This window comes from Physella acuta, unplaced genomic scaffold (genome assembly GCF_028476545.2).
Source record: "Physella acuta isolate Inbredline_101_S28 unplaced genomic scaffold, ASM2847654v3 ptg000562l, whole genome shotgun sequence".
NCBI classification, from domain to species: domain Eukaryota; kingdom Metazoa; phylum Mollusca; class Gastropoda; family Physidae; genus Physella; species Physella acuta.
In genome coordinates this window covers 236,352-250,276 of record NW_026732081.1, presented here as the reverse complement: position 1 = coordinate 250,276, position 13,925 = coordinate 236,352, and the positions used below count along the sequence as shown (strand labels likewise).

The window sequence follows — 13,925 nt, the reverse complement described above, 5'->3', positions numbered from 1 at the left end:
GTGATGTTGCCACGATGTTATTGTGATGTTACTGTGATGTATCGCGATATGTTGCTCCTGACATGAACCTTGGGTCTCAAAGGTCACGTGTCAGACACCCAGCTCACACGGTACGACCCTTGGCGCAGGCTGCAAGTGCCAGGCGCCGTTGTCTGTCAGATGTCTTTAACGCCAGGTTACGGTCTACTGGTTCTGTGCTGGTGCTGACCCAGAAACAGCCTCTGATGTCTGAATGAGTGGTTCTCAAACTGTCAACACGGCTAACATCGGTGACTGAGTAGTTCTCAAACTGTCAACACGGCTAACATCGGGGTGTCTGAGTAAACATTACATAGCTACTGTGTCCTATTACAGCGTTGTAGCGACACTCTAAGCTTGTAATTTCCACCCAGCACATACGGCTGGCTCAAATTCCTCGTTACTTCATTTAAATAATAAATATTGGCTTACGCATGCTTTGAGAAAAAAACTTTAACACTACGTTTGATGGTTGAGTAAGAATACAACGCTGCTGGCATGAACGGATCTAGATTTTCATGCAGTTGGAGGGGGGAGGCATATATTTAAATATAAATGTATTTATTGGGACAAGGGAAGAATGCAGCTACGCCTTAATGACCCCCCCTCCCAAGATCCGCCTATACACATTCTACAAAGATTCGTTAAGAATAAAACATTTTTTTAAAAACTTCGTAAAAATAAATATGCAAACTATTTATTTTGTTGCTAATATGCTTTGCAGGGTGGGTGAGCTTGGTAATTGTTCTAAGCCTATCATGTAAGCTACTGGTCAAGCTAAAACTACACTGTCGTTAAAGTTACTCACCGGAGACCACTCCCCCGCGTACCACTTGGGGCAGATGTGCGTGTTACACGGCCGTGAGGTGGACGGCTTGGGGAAGGGACAGAAGCTGTCGTGTAGCCACTGTTGACGGCCGTCCTTCAGGGTGTCCATACAGCGTACCGCACGGGTAGCCAGCCCGCCCCCACAGCTGACCGAGCACGGTTGCCAGAGAAATATCTTCCATCTGGGGATTATCACGTGATAGATGTAGGAGTCACGTGGTGGAGATGGGAGTCAGGTGATCATCGTTCACCATACGTGAAGAAAGAACAAAGACAAACTTTTTTTTGATAATTAGCATATTCTCTAATGGGTTTTAATGCAGCTTTAAATACTACTTATGCAATAAGATAAATTTAGTTTCAAAGCAAATAGAACAACTTAGATTTAACCAATCAGAAAGCGTTTAAAGATTGGGCACACCAATCAGATAACTAAACCTTGACTTAGCACTTAGACTTCGGAGTGAAACATGCCTTATGACTTACACTATAGTGTGAAACATGACTTAGCACTTAGGCTTTGAAGTGAAACATGACTTAGGACTTACACTATAGTGTGAAACAAGACTTAACACTTACACTGGGTCGTGATACATGACTTAGCACTTACTCTAAAGTGTCAACATGACTTAGAACTTACACCAAAGTGTGAAGCATGACTTAGGACTTACACTATAGTGTGAAACAAGACTTAACACTTACACTGGGTCGTGATACATGACTTAGCACTTACTCTAAAGTGTCAACATGACTTAGAACTTACACCAAAGTGTGAAGCATGACTTAGGACTTACACTATAGTGTGAAACAAGACTTAACACTTACACTGGGTCGTGATACATGACTTAGCACTTACTCTAAAGTGTCAACATGACTTAGAACTTACACCAAAGTGTGAAGCATGACTTAGGACTTACACTATAGTGTGAAACATGACATAGGACTTACACTTAAGTGTCAACATGACTTAACACTTACACTGGAGGACACTGGCGTCTGTAACATGACTTCTCCCGTTCGTTGGGTCGGGGTGACTTAGCACATCGTGCCTCGGGCACCTGGTTGCCCGTGGGTCGATCCTTGCAGCGGTACTGGTACACCTGGGTCCCTGGCACGGAGAAAAGTAAAGAATTGTTCAACAGTTGTACTAGGTATTGCTCTACAGCTGTTCTGGGTATTGTTCTACAGCGGTTGTAGGAATTGTTCTACAGCCGTTCTAGGTATTGTTCTATCACTGCTGTAGTTTTTTGCATGGTGTAACCGTTGGTATGCCGCTGTTCTAGAACTGTTCTGTGTTTGTTTTATAACTGTTCTATTTTATAAAAATTTGTTCTATCGCTATTCTGGGATTATTGTTGTGTTCCTGTCTTAGAGTTATTATAGCATTGATATACATTTGTTTTAGTACTGTTCTGTTATTGTTGTTTTAGTTCTATCATATTTTAGCCCTTTCTCGGAATTATTGCATGATTTAAACATTGTGGGAAATCAAAGCTTGGATTTGCAATGCGCAATCATCCAGTGGTCTATTTGACTCTGAAGTTATATTACTATTATTATTGGTATTTTTCTATGACTGTTCTATAATGTTTCTAGTTCTTGTATTGTTGTAATGGGGCTGTAATTCCGTTCTAACATGCTACGATAGCGGTGCTAGTATTCTTCCACAACTAAATCATTGTTCCATCCTTGTTTAAAAATGTAGTTCTCTCGTACGCCGTGTGAAACTAAAATGAAAAACCTGTTTTTCAAAGCGTCTGCACCTGTCATTACCAAAGTGAACGTTGGCATCAATAGATTATCTTGTGATGCGGAATATCTACAAAACAATGGCTGTTATCTATAGAACAATGGCTGTTATCTATAGAACAATGGCTGTTATTTATAGAACAATGGCTGTTATCTATAGAACAATGGCTGTTATCTATAGAACAATGGCTGTTATCTATAGAACAATGGCTGTTATCTATAGAACAATGGCTGTTATCTACAGAACAATGGCTGTTATCTATAGAACAATGGCTGTTATCTATAGAACAATGGCTGTTATCTATAGAACAATGGCTGTTATCTATAGAACAATGGCTGTTATCTATAGAACAATGACTGTTATCTATAGAACAATGGCTGTTATCTATAGAACAATGGCTGTTATCTATAGAACAATGGATGTTATCTATAGAACAATGGATGCAGGAGATGTAGAGATGAACGGTAATAATTCTCAGACCAGGTCGGGTTGACGGGTACAGCGGGTACAGCGGGTACAGCGGGTACAGCGGGGTGTAGAGGGAAGCAGCGGGGTGTAGAGGGAAGCAACTCGATAAATTGTGTTTGAGTGCAATGTTTGTTTGAGGCATGATGGGCATAACACGTCAACAATCACGGTGCACGCGCTAGGGTTGTCTGTGATGAGTAGGACTAGGTGACCTAGGCGGTCCAGGTGCTGGTAGACTCAGACTTTACACGGAGCAGTGGTCTTGATTTTTAAAATAAACGATCATGTACTTCTTCTTCTTTCTTCTTAATTAATAGTGTTGGAAGGTATATCCTCCAACACAATTAAGTATACGTGTCAACTGGTTATGCGCCATTGAGGCAATTAACTCCGATTTCAGCCTGCTTTTCTTTTTGGATTTGCTTCCATAGCCTTTGTCCAACCAAGAACACAGCAGTTGTTTAATTTTGGAGTTGTCTCTCCTAGAAGAGTGGCTGTGCCCAGCAAACGAGTCTCATCTGCCCGAGGGTTCGAACTCAAGACTTGGGTTTAGCAACCATGAGCTTTTACCGACTCAACCACGCCGACCCCTATGAACTGATGTGTGCCACGTGAAAAATGTTCTGATGATTCTACCGTATACATGAAAGATATGTGTACGTTAAGTAAAGAATCCTCTTTAGCCATAGCGGTCCGTTGTGACAATGAAGTAGAGTTCATATGTTTCTTGACCTCGGCATATTAAGGGAAGATGTGGTCAGCACTTTGCCCTGTTGCCCTACTTTCCCTAACATGAGTTAGGTTCAACGGACTTGAACCCGGATTCGAACTCAAGACTTTCGGGTTAGATGTATTGATTAGTCTATCAAGTATTACATGGAAAATATTAGGTGTAAACTGAGTTTGAATGTTCACATTTCTGCTCCATCATCAACTCCTATGTCCAATTTATTACATTTAGATCTACTCAGTTTAACGGGTGCCTTTTATTATAGTAAGTTCCTGTGTTGTACGACATGGGATTTATTTATTGTATCAGATATTTAATTCTCTGTATTTCATACGCCGTGTTTTGTACAGCAGGACAAGATACCATATCCTGTTATCACTCAGAAAAATTATATATATGTATTTCCAGTTGTATCTGTAAGCAGTTTATTCTAGTTTACGATGTTTTTATTTCGTGTAACGATGGAATAAATTTTCTTTCAAACTTTTTAACAGTGCACATTATCTTTTCTTGCTCTAAAGTTATGTTTTATTGGTTATTCGTAACATTTATTTAATTGAAATATTGCTTAAAAATGATGAATTTTTGAATTATGTGTGTGGGTATCAGATCCAAAAGTGATTGTTGGCAAAAATGAGACACTTGAATTATACATCAGACAGACACAATGTGAGTGTTTATGAAGCAGAATGAAGAATGATGTGAGCAGATGTAGACGTGAATGATGTGAGCAGATGTACACGTGAATGATGTGAACAGATGTAGACGTGAATGATGTGATGTACACGTGAATGATGTGATGTACACATGAATGATGTGAGCAGATGTACACATGAATGATGTGATGTACACGTGAATGATGTGATGTACACATGAATGATGTGAGCAGATGTACACATGAATGATGTGATGTACACATGAATGATGTGATGTACACATGAATGATGTGAGCTGATGTACACATGAATGATGTGAGCAGATGTACACATGAATGATGTGATGTACACATGAATGATGTGATGTACACATGAATGATGTGATGTACACATGAATGATGTGATGTACACATGAATGATGTGATGTACACATGAATGATGTGATGTACACATGAATGATGTGATGTACACATGAATGATGTGAGCAGATGTACACATGAATGATGTGAACAGATGTACACGTGAATGATGTGATGTACACATGAATGATGTGAGCAGATGTACACATGAATGATGTGATGTACACATGAATGATGTGATGTACACATGAATGATGTGATGTACACATGAATGATGTGATGTACACATGAATGATGTGAGTAGATGTACACGTGAATGATGTGAGAAGATGTACACATGAATGATGTGAGCAGATGTACACGTGAATGATGTGAGCAGATGTACACATGAATGATGTGAGCAGATGTACACGTGAATGATGTGAGCAGATGTACACGTGAATGATGTGAACAGATGTACACGTGAATGATGTGATGTACACGTGAATGATGTGAACAGATGTACACGTGAATGATGTGAACAGATGTACACATGAATGATGTGAACAGATGTACACGTGAATGATGTGAACAGATGTACACATGAATGATGTGAACAGATGTACACGTGAATGATGTTTTACCTACACCGCAGGATGCGGAACATGGGGTCAGGCCAATCTCCACCCACTGGTAGCGTCCCTTGGTGCCATTGTTTAAACACGAGTTGTTGCCCCCACACACCCCACACATGTCCTGGGTCAGTGGGGAGTCCAGCTGGTGGTCACAACCTACTGTCTGGAGGGGAGAAGAAGAAATGGTCACAGGGAAGAAATGGTCACAGGGAAGAAATGGTCATAGGGAAGAAATGGTCATAGGGAAGAAACGGTTATAGGGAAGAAACGGTTATAGGGAATAAATGGAGTTATCATTAGGAGGAAATGGAGTTATCATTAGAAAGAAATGGAGTTATCATTAGGAAGACATGGAACTATCGCTAAGACGAAATTGAACAATCTTAAGGAAGAAATGGAATTAGGCGCATAACAAATTGACACGTAATACTTATTTGTGTTGGAGGTAATTCTTTCCAGCATTAAAAATTAAGAACGAAGAAGAAAATGTAATTATCTTAAAGGAAAATTAGAATTCTCATTAGAAAAACATTGATTATCTTATAGAAGAAACGAAATGATCCTCAGATAGAAATGGAATTTTTTAACGGAGAAAAAGAAGTATCATTAAAAAAAAAGATATATCACAAGGAAAAAATGGAATATCTTATAGACAAAAAATATTGTTTTGAGGAAGAAAAAGATTTAAGGAAAAACTAGATTAGTCATAAGGAAGAAATAAGATTATCATACAGAATGAATGTAAGAAATGATATAATAATGTTAGCCACAATGGAACGATCAAAACGGAGAGAGGAATAAATAAAAATATCCTACACGAAGAAAGAAAAAGCCAAGATTTGTCTTACAGAATGAAACCAACATTACTCAAAAGCTTCAATTCTGTTTTATTTCGTCGTCTGCGCACTGGTTAACCTCTTAAGTGAGATTGATGGGACGACGAAATGACCAGAGATTTCTCGTGTTGGGAGACGAAACGACCGTGTAAACGACTTGTTTTGACTTAGTCCCCCTCGCGTATTCGCTGGTTTCACTAATTAACTACAGAACGTTCGGGTCAAATGTTTGCTAAATATAACTTTGGGAAAACCCGGTGCAATAAATCTGCAACATCAGATCAAGTCTGTGTTGTTTAGTGGGGGGGGGGGGCACGGGGTGAGAAGGGGTGTATGCCAGACATATGGATATACGTTGTATCAGTGGCAAACGGACGTTTTCCAGAAATCACTTTACCGAATGCCGTTTTCACGAATGGATACATATTGCCCGTATGCGACAAGTATCCGAATCGACACACCCGTATGCGACAACTTTCGGAATGGAAATTTGCTCGAATGCGACAAATGCCGGATTGAACAATTCCCCAAATGGACATTTGCACGAATTTGAAAAATGCCCGAATGGACACTTATCCGATTTCGACAAATGTAAGAACGGACAATTGCCCAAATGCGAAAAATGCTCGCAAGCCACTTGTCCGAAGCCTTTTCACCCAAAAATGTTAATATATTTTACTAAATAGACATTCTTAACACATTTTAATTAAGCGACTGATTCGACCTTTATATGTCCCAGCTGTAAAACCACAGCTACCATCACCAGCTGTAAGAACACAGCTACCATCACTAGCTGTAAAAACACAGCTACCATCACCAGCTGTAAAAACACAGCTACCATCACCAGCTGTAAAAACACAGCGACCATCACCACCTGTAAAAACACAGCTACCATCACCAGCTGTAAAACACAGCTACCATCACCATCTGTAAAAACACCAGCTGTAAAAACACAGCTACCATCACCAGCTGTAAAACCACAGCTGCAACCACCAGCTGTAAGAACACAGCTACCATCACCAGCTGTAAGAACACAGCTACCATCACCAGCTGTAAGAACACAGCTACCATCACCAGCTGTAAGAACACAGCTACCATCACCAGCTGTAAGAACACAGCTACCATCACCAGCTGTAAGAACACAGCTACCATCACCAGCTGTAAAAACACAGCTACCATCACCAGCTGTAAAACACAGCTACCATCACCATCTGTAAAAACACCAGCTGTAAGAACACAGCTACCATCACCAGCTGTAAGAACACAGCTACCATCACCAGCTGTAAGAACACAGCTACCATCACCAGCTGTAAAAACACAGCTACCATCACCAGCTGTAAAACACAGCTACCATCACCATCTGTAAAAACACCAGCTGTAAAAACACAGCTACCATCACCAGCTGTAAAACCACAGCTACCGTCACCAGCTGTAAGAACACAGCTACCATCATCGTCAAGACTTCCCATATTTATTTAACCACAGGTTAACCCTGAACTCTGGTCTACTTCACCTACCCACATTTTTTTACACATCTTACACCGACATCTCGGTACATAGTAACAAGTCACGTGATTATCCCAGCCCACAGTTGATGACAGGATTAACACAGTTTCACAGGTATAACCTGTCGCAGGGTAAAGTGTATACAGTACGCAGGGTGACCTATGGTCATTACGGTAAAACAAAGTTAATCTGATTTTTCTGGTATTAAAATCTTAAAATGTTCATATTCTATCACCAGCTTCCTTTGTAAAACATACTTAGTTTAGGCCATGGGTTAAAATGGGCTGCTTAGTAACCCCCCCCCCCCCCCCCTCCAATTTTTTAGTAACTTGGAAAAAGTGTGCAAACTCTCATGCATTTTTGTCTCTCTTTAGTAATAGCTTTTAGCAATAATAATTTAATTTTTTTTTTGTTTTACTATAAAACAAACTAATTATAATACTATATATATATATATATATATATATATATATATATATATATATATATATATATATATATATATATGTGTGTGTGTGTGTGTGTGTGTGTGTGTATATAGTATTACAATTAGTTTCTTTTATAGTAAATAAATAATAATAATTAATTTTTAAACTTAATTGTAAGGCTTTGAAAGATTTTTAAAAGTCCGCTGAAAAATTGATGGCTTTCGTCATTTTTTTTCCGTTCGCGTTGGATAGATGAAGTAGTGTTCATCTGTTTCAATGACCTCGGCATACAGTGGGGACAGTCTGGTCAGCTCTATGTTCAGCTGCCTTTGTTTTTTTTTTATTAACGTGAGTCGGGTGCACATAAGGGCTGGGTGGACTCAGATATCCTACAGAAATGAGTCCGAGATCTCAACTCGAGACTTCCGGGTTAGCAGTCGCTAGCTCCACCATCTGACCACGCCATCGCCCAAATCGATGACGTTAGCGAGTTGTTAAAAATAAGTTTGATTCAAAACCCATAACCACAACACAATTAAAATATTTCTGTTTGTGAAGAACGTCAAATCTAATTATAGAATATTTACGAGCCGTTTTTAAAAATAACTTGACACGGCTTTCAATCAGACAAAAATAAACACCGTTTGATTGGCGGTTAAATTTAGCTCGACTCCTGCTATGTAAAACATGAGTACAAGGTGGTTAACTGTTGTACAAATTGTGTAATTAGCCGCGTGAGTAATTATCAAAATTTTAACAAGTGTTTCCAATCTTTGCGCTATTTTTGTGAGCGCTATTTTCTATTTGTGGATGTTACGACGTAAGGAGTTTCTTTGTGTAGTGTTTTCTGTTTTTTTTACTTCTACATACGAATAATTCTTGTGCGCAATTTCTAGGCATTTTTTTGGTACGTGCCCACTGTCGTCTATTTATACAAGTCTAGGTATGTGACCCCTTCAACACAATTAAATATACGTGTTAACTAGTTATGGGCCATTGAAGCCGTTGACTCCATTTCAGCCTGCTTTTCTTTTTGGATTTGCTTCCATAGCCTTTGTCCAACCAAGAACAAACTACAAGGCAGCAGTTGATTCATTTTTCGAGTTGTCACTCCTAGAAGAGTAGCTATCCCAGCTAATTTTTTCGGTTTAGCAACCATGAGCTTTAGCGACTCGACCACGCCGACCCCTATGTGACCAGTGATTCTGATAATTTTGATGGGCCAGTAAAAAAAATGTTAAACTTTTTGCAGCTAATTAACAAGTGGAACTAAGAGGAAGATGGTCTAAATTAGCAATCAAGACTATGAAAAAGCTGGTTTAAATTAACAAACAAGACAATGGAAACGATGGTTTAAGTAAATAAACAACATTATGGAAAAGATGGTTTAAATAAATAAACAACATTATGGAAAAGATGGTGAAAAGGTCTAAATTAGCCAACATGACGATGTAAAAGATGATGTAAATTGGCCAACAGGCCGATGTAAAAGATGATGTAAATTAGCCAACATGCCGATGTAAAAGATGGTCTAAATTAGCCAACATGCCAATGTAAAAGATGATGTAAATTAGCCAACATGCCGATGTAAAAGATGGTGTAAATTGGCCAACATGCCGATGTAAAAGATGGTCTAAATTAGCCAACATGCCGATGTAAAAAATGGTTTAAATTAGCCAGCATGCCGATGTAAAAGTGGTCTAAATTAGCCAGCATGCCGATGTAAAAGTGGTCTAAATTAGCCAGCATGCCGATGTAAAAGATGGTCTAATATAGCCAACATGACGATGTAAAAGATGGTCTAATATAGCCAACATGCCGATGTAAAAGATGATATAAATTAGCCAACATGCCGATGTAAAAGATGGTCTAAATTAGCCAACATGCCGATGTAAAAGATGATATAAATTAGCCAACATGCCGATGTAAAAGATGGTCTAAATTAGCCAACATGCCGATGTAAAAGATGGTCTAAATTAGCCTACATGACGATGTAAAAGATGGTCTAAATTAGCCAACATGACGATGTAAAAGATGGTCTAAATTAGCCAACATGCCGATGTAAAAGATGATGTAAATTAGCCAACATGACGATGTAAAAGATGGTCTAAATTAGCCAACATGACGATGTAAAAGATGGTCTAAATTAGCCAACATGACGACGTAAAAGAGAATCGCGTGTACAAGCTCACCCAGCATTTCCCAGTGATGCACATGTCGTAGGCGTTCTGTTTGCACCGGGTACCATCCAGTACTTTAGGGGCCTGCCGCACCACGGTTCGAGTCCCCTTTGGGATACAGTAGAGGGCGCATGGGTTCTTCCTGTCCGTGTAGGGGAGCCAGGTGTAGAGCTTCCCCCCGTAGGTCGCGTTGTTGAAGGCTGCACATTGCTGGGCACGGAAATCAACTGAGTCGGACGGGCAAGGCTGAAACAGAAAATTGACTTGAAAAAAATTGAAAGAAACGACGACGTATAAATAGGAAAAATATCACCTTAGCACTTTATTTATAAAGTGCAATCTGATAGCTGTGGGGTTGGGTGGGAAGAATTGTTGAATATGTTATTTAGTGTGTGTTGTTAAGTGTATAATGTTAAGTGTATGTTGTTAAGTGTATGTTGTTAAGTGTATGTTGTTGTGTATGTTGTTAAATGTATATTGTTAAGTGCAAGTTGTTAAGTGTATGTTGTTAAGTGTATGTTGTTAAGTGTATATTGTTAAGTGTATATTGTTAAGTGTATGTTGTTAAGTGTATGTTGTTAAGTGTATGTTGTTAAATGTATGTTGTTAAATGTATGTTGTTAAATGTATGTTGTTAAGTGTATGTTGTTAAGTGTATGTTGTTAAGTGTATGTTGTTAAATGTTTGTTTTTAAGTGTATGTTGTTAAGTGTATGTTGTTAAATGTGTGTTGTTAAGTGTATATTGTTAAGTGTATGTTGTTAAGTGTATGTTGTTAAATGTATGTTTTTAAGTGTATGTTGTTAAGTGTATGTTGTTAAGTGTATGTTGTTAAATGTATGTTGTTAAGTGCATGTTGTTAATTGTATGTTGTTAAATGTATGTTAAGTTTATGTTGTTAAGTGTATGTTGTTTTGTGTATGTTAAGTGTATGTTGTTAAGTGTATGTTGTTTTGTGCATGTTGTTTTGTGTATGTTAAATGTATGTTGTTAAGTGTATGTTGTTTTGTGTATGTTAAGTGTATGTTGTTAAGTGTATGTTGTTTTGTGCATGTTGTTTTGTGTATGTTAAATGTATGTTGTTAAGTGTATGTTGTTTTGTGTATGTTAAGTGTATATTGTTAAGTGTATGTTGTTTTGTGCATGTTGTTTTGTGTATGTTAAATGTATGTTGTTAAGTGTATGTTGTTTTGTGTATGTTAAGTGTATGTTGTTAAGTGTATGTTGTTAAATGTATGTTGTTAAGTGTATGTTGTTTTGTATGTTGTTTTGACAAGCCACATCACAGACGATGCAGATTGAGGCAGACGTTTTCACATGTAATCCGTGAATCCTAATCTTCAAACAGATCTGTCGGTATGCAGGGTGTGCTAGCTGGGGGGAGGGGAGGGGGGGGGTTGAAACTTGGGTCAACATCCCGGAGTGCCGGATGAAAACCGGCAAATGTGAACAGCGTAGCGCGACAGCCGGCTGACAGCATGCGGACAGCACAAAACGACAGCCCGCTGACAGAGGTCTTAACACGGCTCAGAGAGTTATCGGATTATTTTTTTATGGCTAAATATAGCCACAGGGGGAAAATGGGTTGAATTCAATGAATGAAACGAAACTGTCGAGTCAGCACATTCCGTGTTGATAAATAAACAGCTTACGGTAAAACTCGGAAAATTTGGCACGTTTAAAAAGTGTCACAAAAAGTAGATTTTCGCGAATTCTAGGACACGATTTTTTTTAACGTCAAACAACGATGTAGTTAGCAAACAGTTCACTGATGTAAACAAAACACCAGCTGTTACACACAAAACGAAGGGTTTACTCTAATGACCGAAAACTGCAGGTTCTAAACCCATGCACACCGTACACGCTGTCGATCAGATAAACTTTTGCCATGTGCTACATCCCCATTCGCTTTTACATTCTCTACCAACATATACACGTTTAACCTTCGAAGTATATGTAAAAAAAAACGTGGATCTAAATTTAGAAATGCATAGATAATCCAGATAACTTCTCTTGCGGGTCTTCTATTGTTTGGGAGATCTATTTCTAGAGTAAATTGCAGCAGTTGTTGATGCGAATGGGGGAGTAGGCGGGTTTGTTGTTTCTGTTCGATAAAGCTGAACCAGGCACTAGAAGACAGGTGTGTTGGGCCCAGGTATGTGACCAGGACTGCCAACATGGCGGGGTTGTTAGTTTAGAAATACACAGGTAAAGCTAACGAGTCATGGGCTGTGATCCTGGTTAGCGAGGGCCAGGTAATAAGCACAAAGAGATATGGGTTTGTAGTGCAGTTTTTACGGCCAGATGCAAGATTTCTGGCGCGTTCAAGGGGGATAATGCTGGATAAGAAGCTCTAAGGGAATTCACTCTGTTTGACACTTCACGATTGAATAAAAGCAATTAATTTTTTTTTTAAATTTGATGATATACAAATTACATTTCCAGATGGCCTCTTCGAGCAAATATTTAATCAGTTTTCGTTTATTTTAATTAATTTAAAAAAATAATTCTTGCCTGGGTTTATTTTAATTCGTAGAGAAGGCAAACTAAACCGGAACTTACGTCATTATTGCACGTGTTGTATCGAAACCTCTCCCCCTCACAGGTCGAGTTGGACTCGTCTTCCTTAATGCACGTGCGCTCCTGGTAGGTGGCGCCGCCATCGCATGTCCTCGAGCACTCACTCCAGGGGGACCACTCGCTCCAGCGCTCACCGACTGTCGACGTCACCATCTAAAAATAGACCAAAATAAAAAGTTATCACACACGATGAAATTAATAAAAAAATATTTTCTAGAAAAAAATATACTTTAATTGTTATTTTTTTGCAGGGAGAACACAGGCCTACATTTGGGGAGACACAAATCGATAACTAATATTTGCTGTAACATTCCAGTTGATTTGGAAGAAATAAGTTTTTGGGGGCTTAGCGTTTGCGGGAGAGCAATATCCGAATGGAATGATGGGTCGATTACGGAAAGTTTTTCTCCTCGTAGATATGTTCCAACTATCGAACGTCTCAGCAATCGAACGACCCACTTTATGTACGTCTCGTTTCTCGCACGTTCCACCAGTCGTACGTCCCACTATCAGTACGACAAGTTAATCAACGATTTTTGTTGTTATTAATTACTCTAAACCAGGGATCTCCAAACTACGGCCCGCGGGTCGGATGCGGCCCGCGAGGTCCTCTCATCCGGCCCGCGGAGATCTTTCTGTCCACGGAAAAAAATGTTTGTAGGAGGTGACTGAGTAACTTTGCCCAGAAAATTTAAAGTAGCTTGAAAAAGTAGCTTTGGGTGCAAATACCAGAGAGGATATATTTATTGAGTTAAAAAAAACCCATTAATTTGCTGATTATAACTTTGACTGGACTAACTTCAGTTACCTAACTTTTGATGGTCGAAAGTACATGAGTGGCATAAAGAAAGGCTATGTTGGACAAGTGAATGAGAAAAACATTCTACAACCAATGTTCCTGTACTTTATTACTCCCCAGCAAGCTTTGTGTGCTAAGTATGTGGACATTAGCAGTGTACTGAATCCTGTGGTG

At 39.1% G+C, this 13,925-nt stretch overlaps 1 protein-coding gene across 1 annotated transcript in view; it reads right to left on the bottom strand.

Annotated features, from left to right (window-relative positions):
* LOC131946511 (ADAMTS-like protein 3) overlaps positions 1–13,925 on the bottom strand; it is an 80,766-nt gene that overhangs the window by 13,964 nt on the left and 52,877 nt on the right. The window contains exons 3-7 of the mRNA XM_059307332.1: positions 12,935–13,105; positions 10,386–10,619; positions 5,433–5,586; positions 1,825–1,954; positions 827–1,028 (exon numbers count right to left, since the gene is read on the bottom strand). Of these exons, the coding sequence (XP_059163315.1) occupies positions 827–1,028; positions 1,825–1,954; positions 5,433–5,586; positions 10,386–10,619; positions 12,935–13,105 (891 nt within the window). The remainder of the gene's footprint in view (positions 1–826; positions 1,029–1,824; positions 1,955–5,432; positions 5,587–10,385; positions 10,620–12,934; positions 13,106–13,925) is intronic.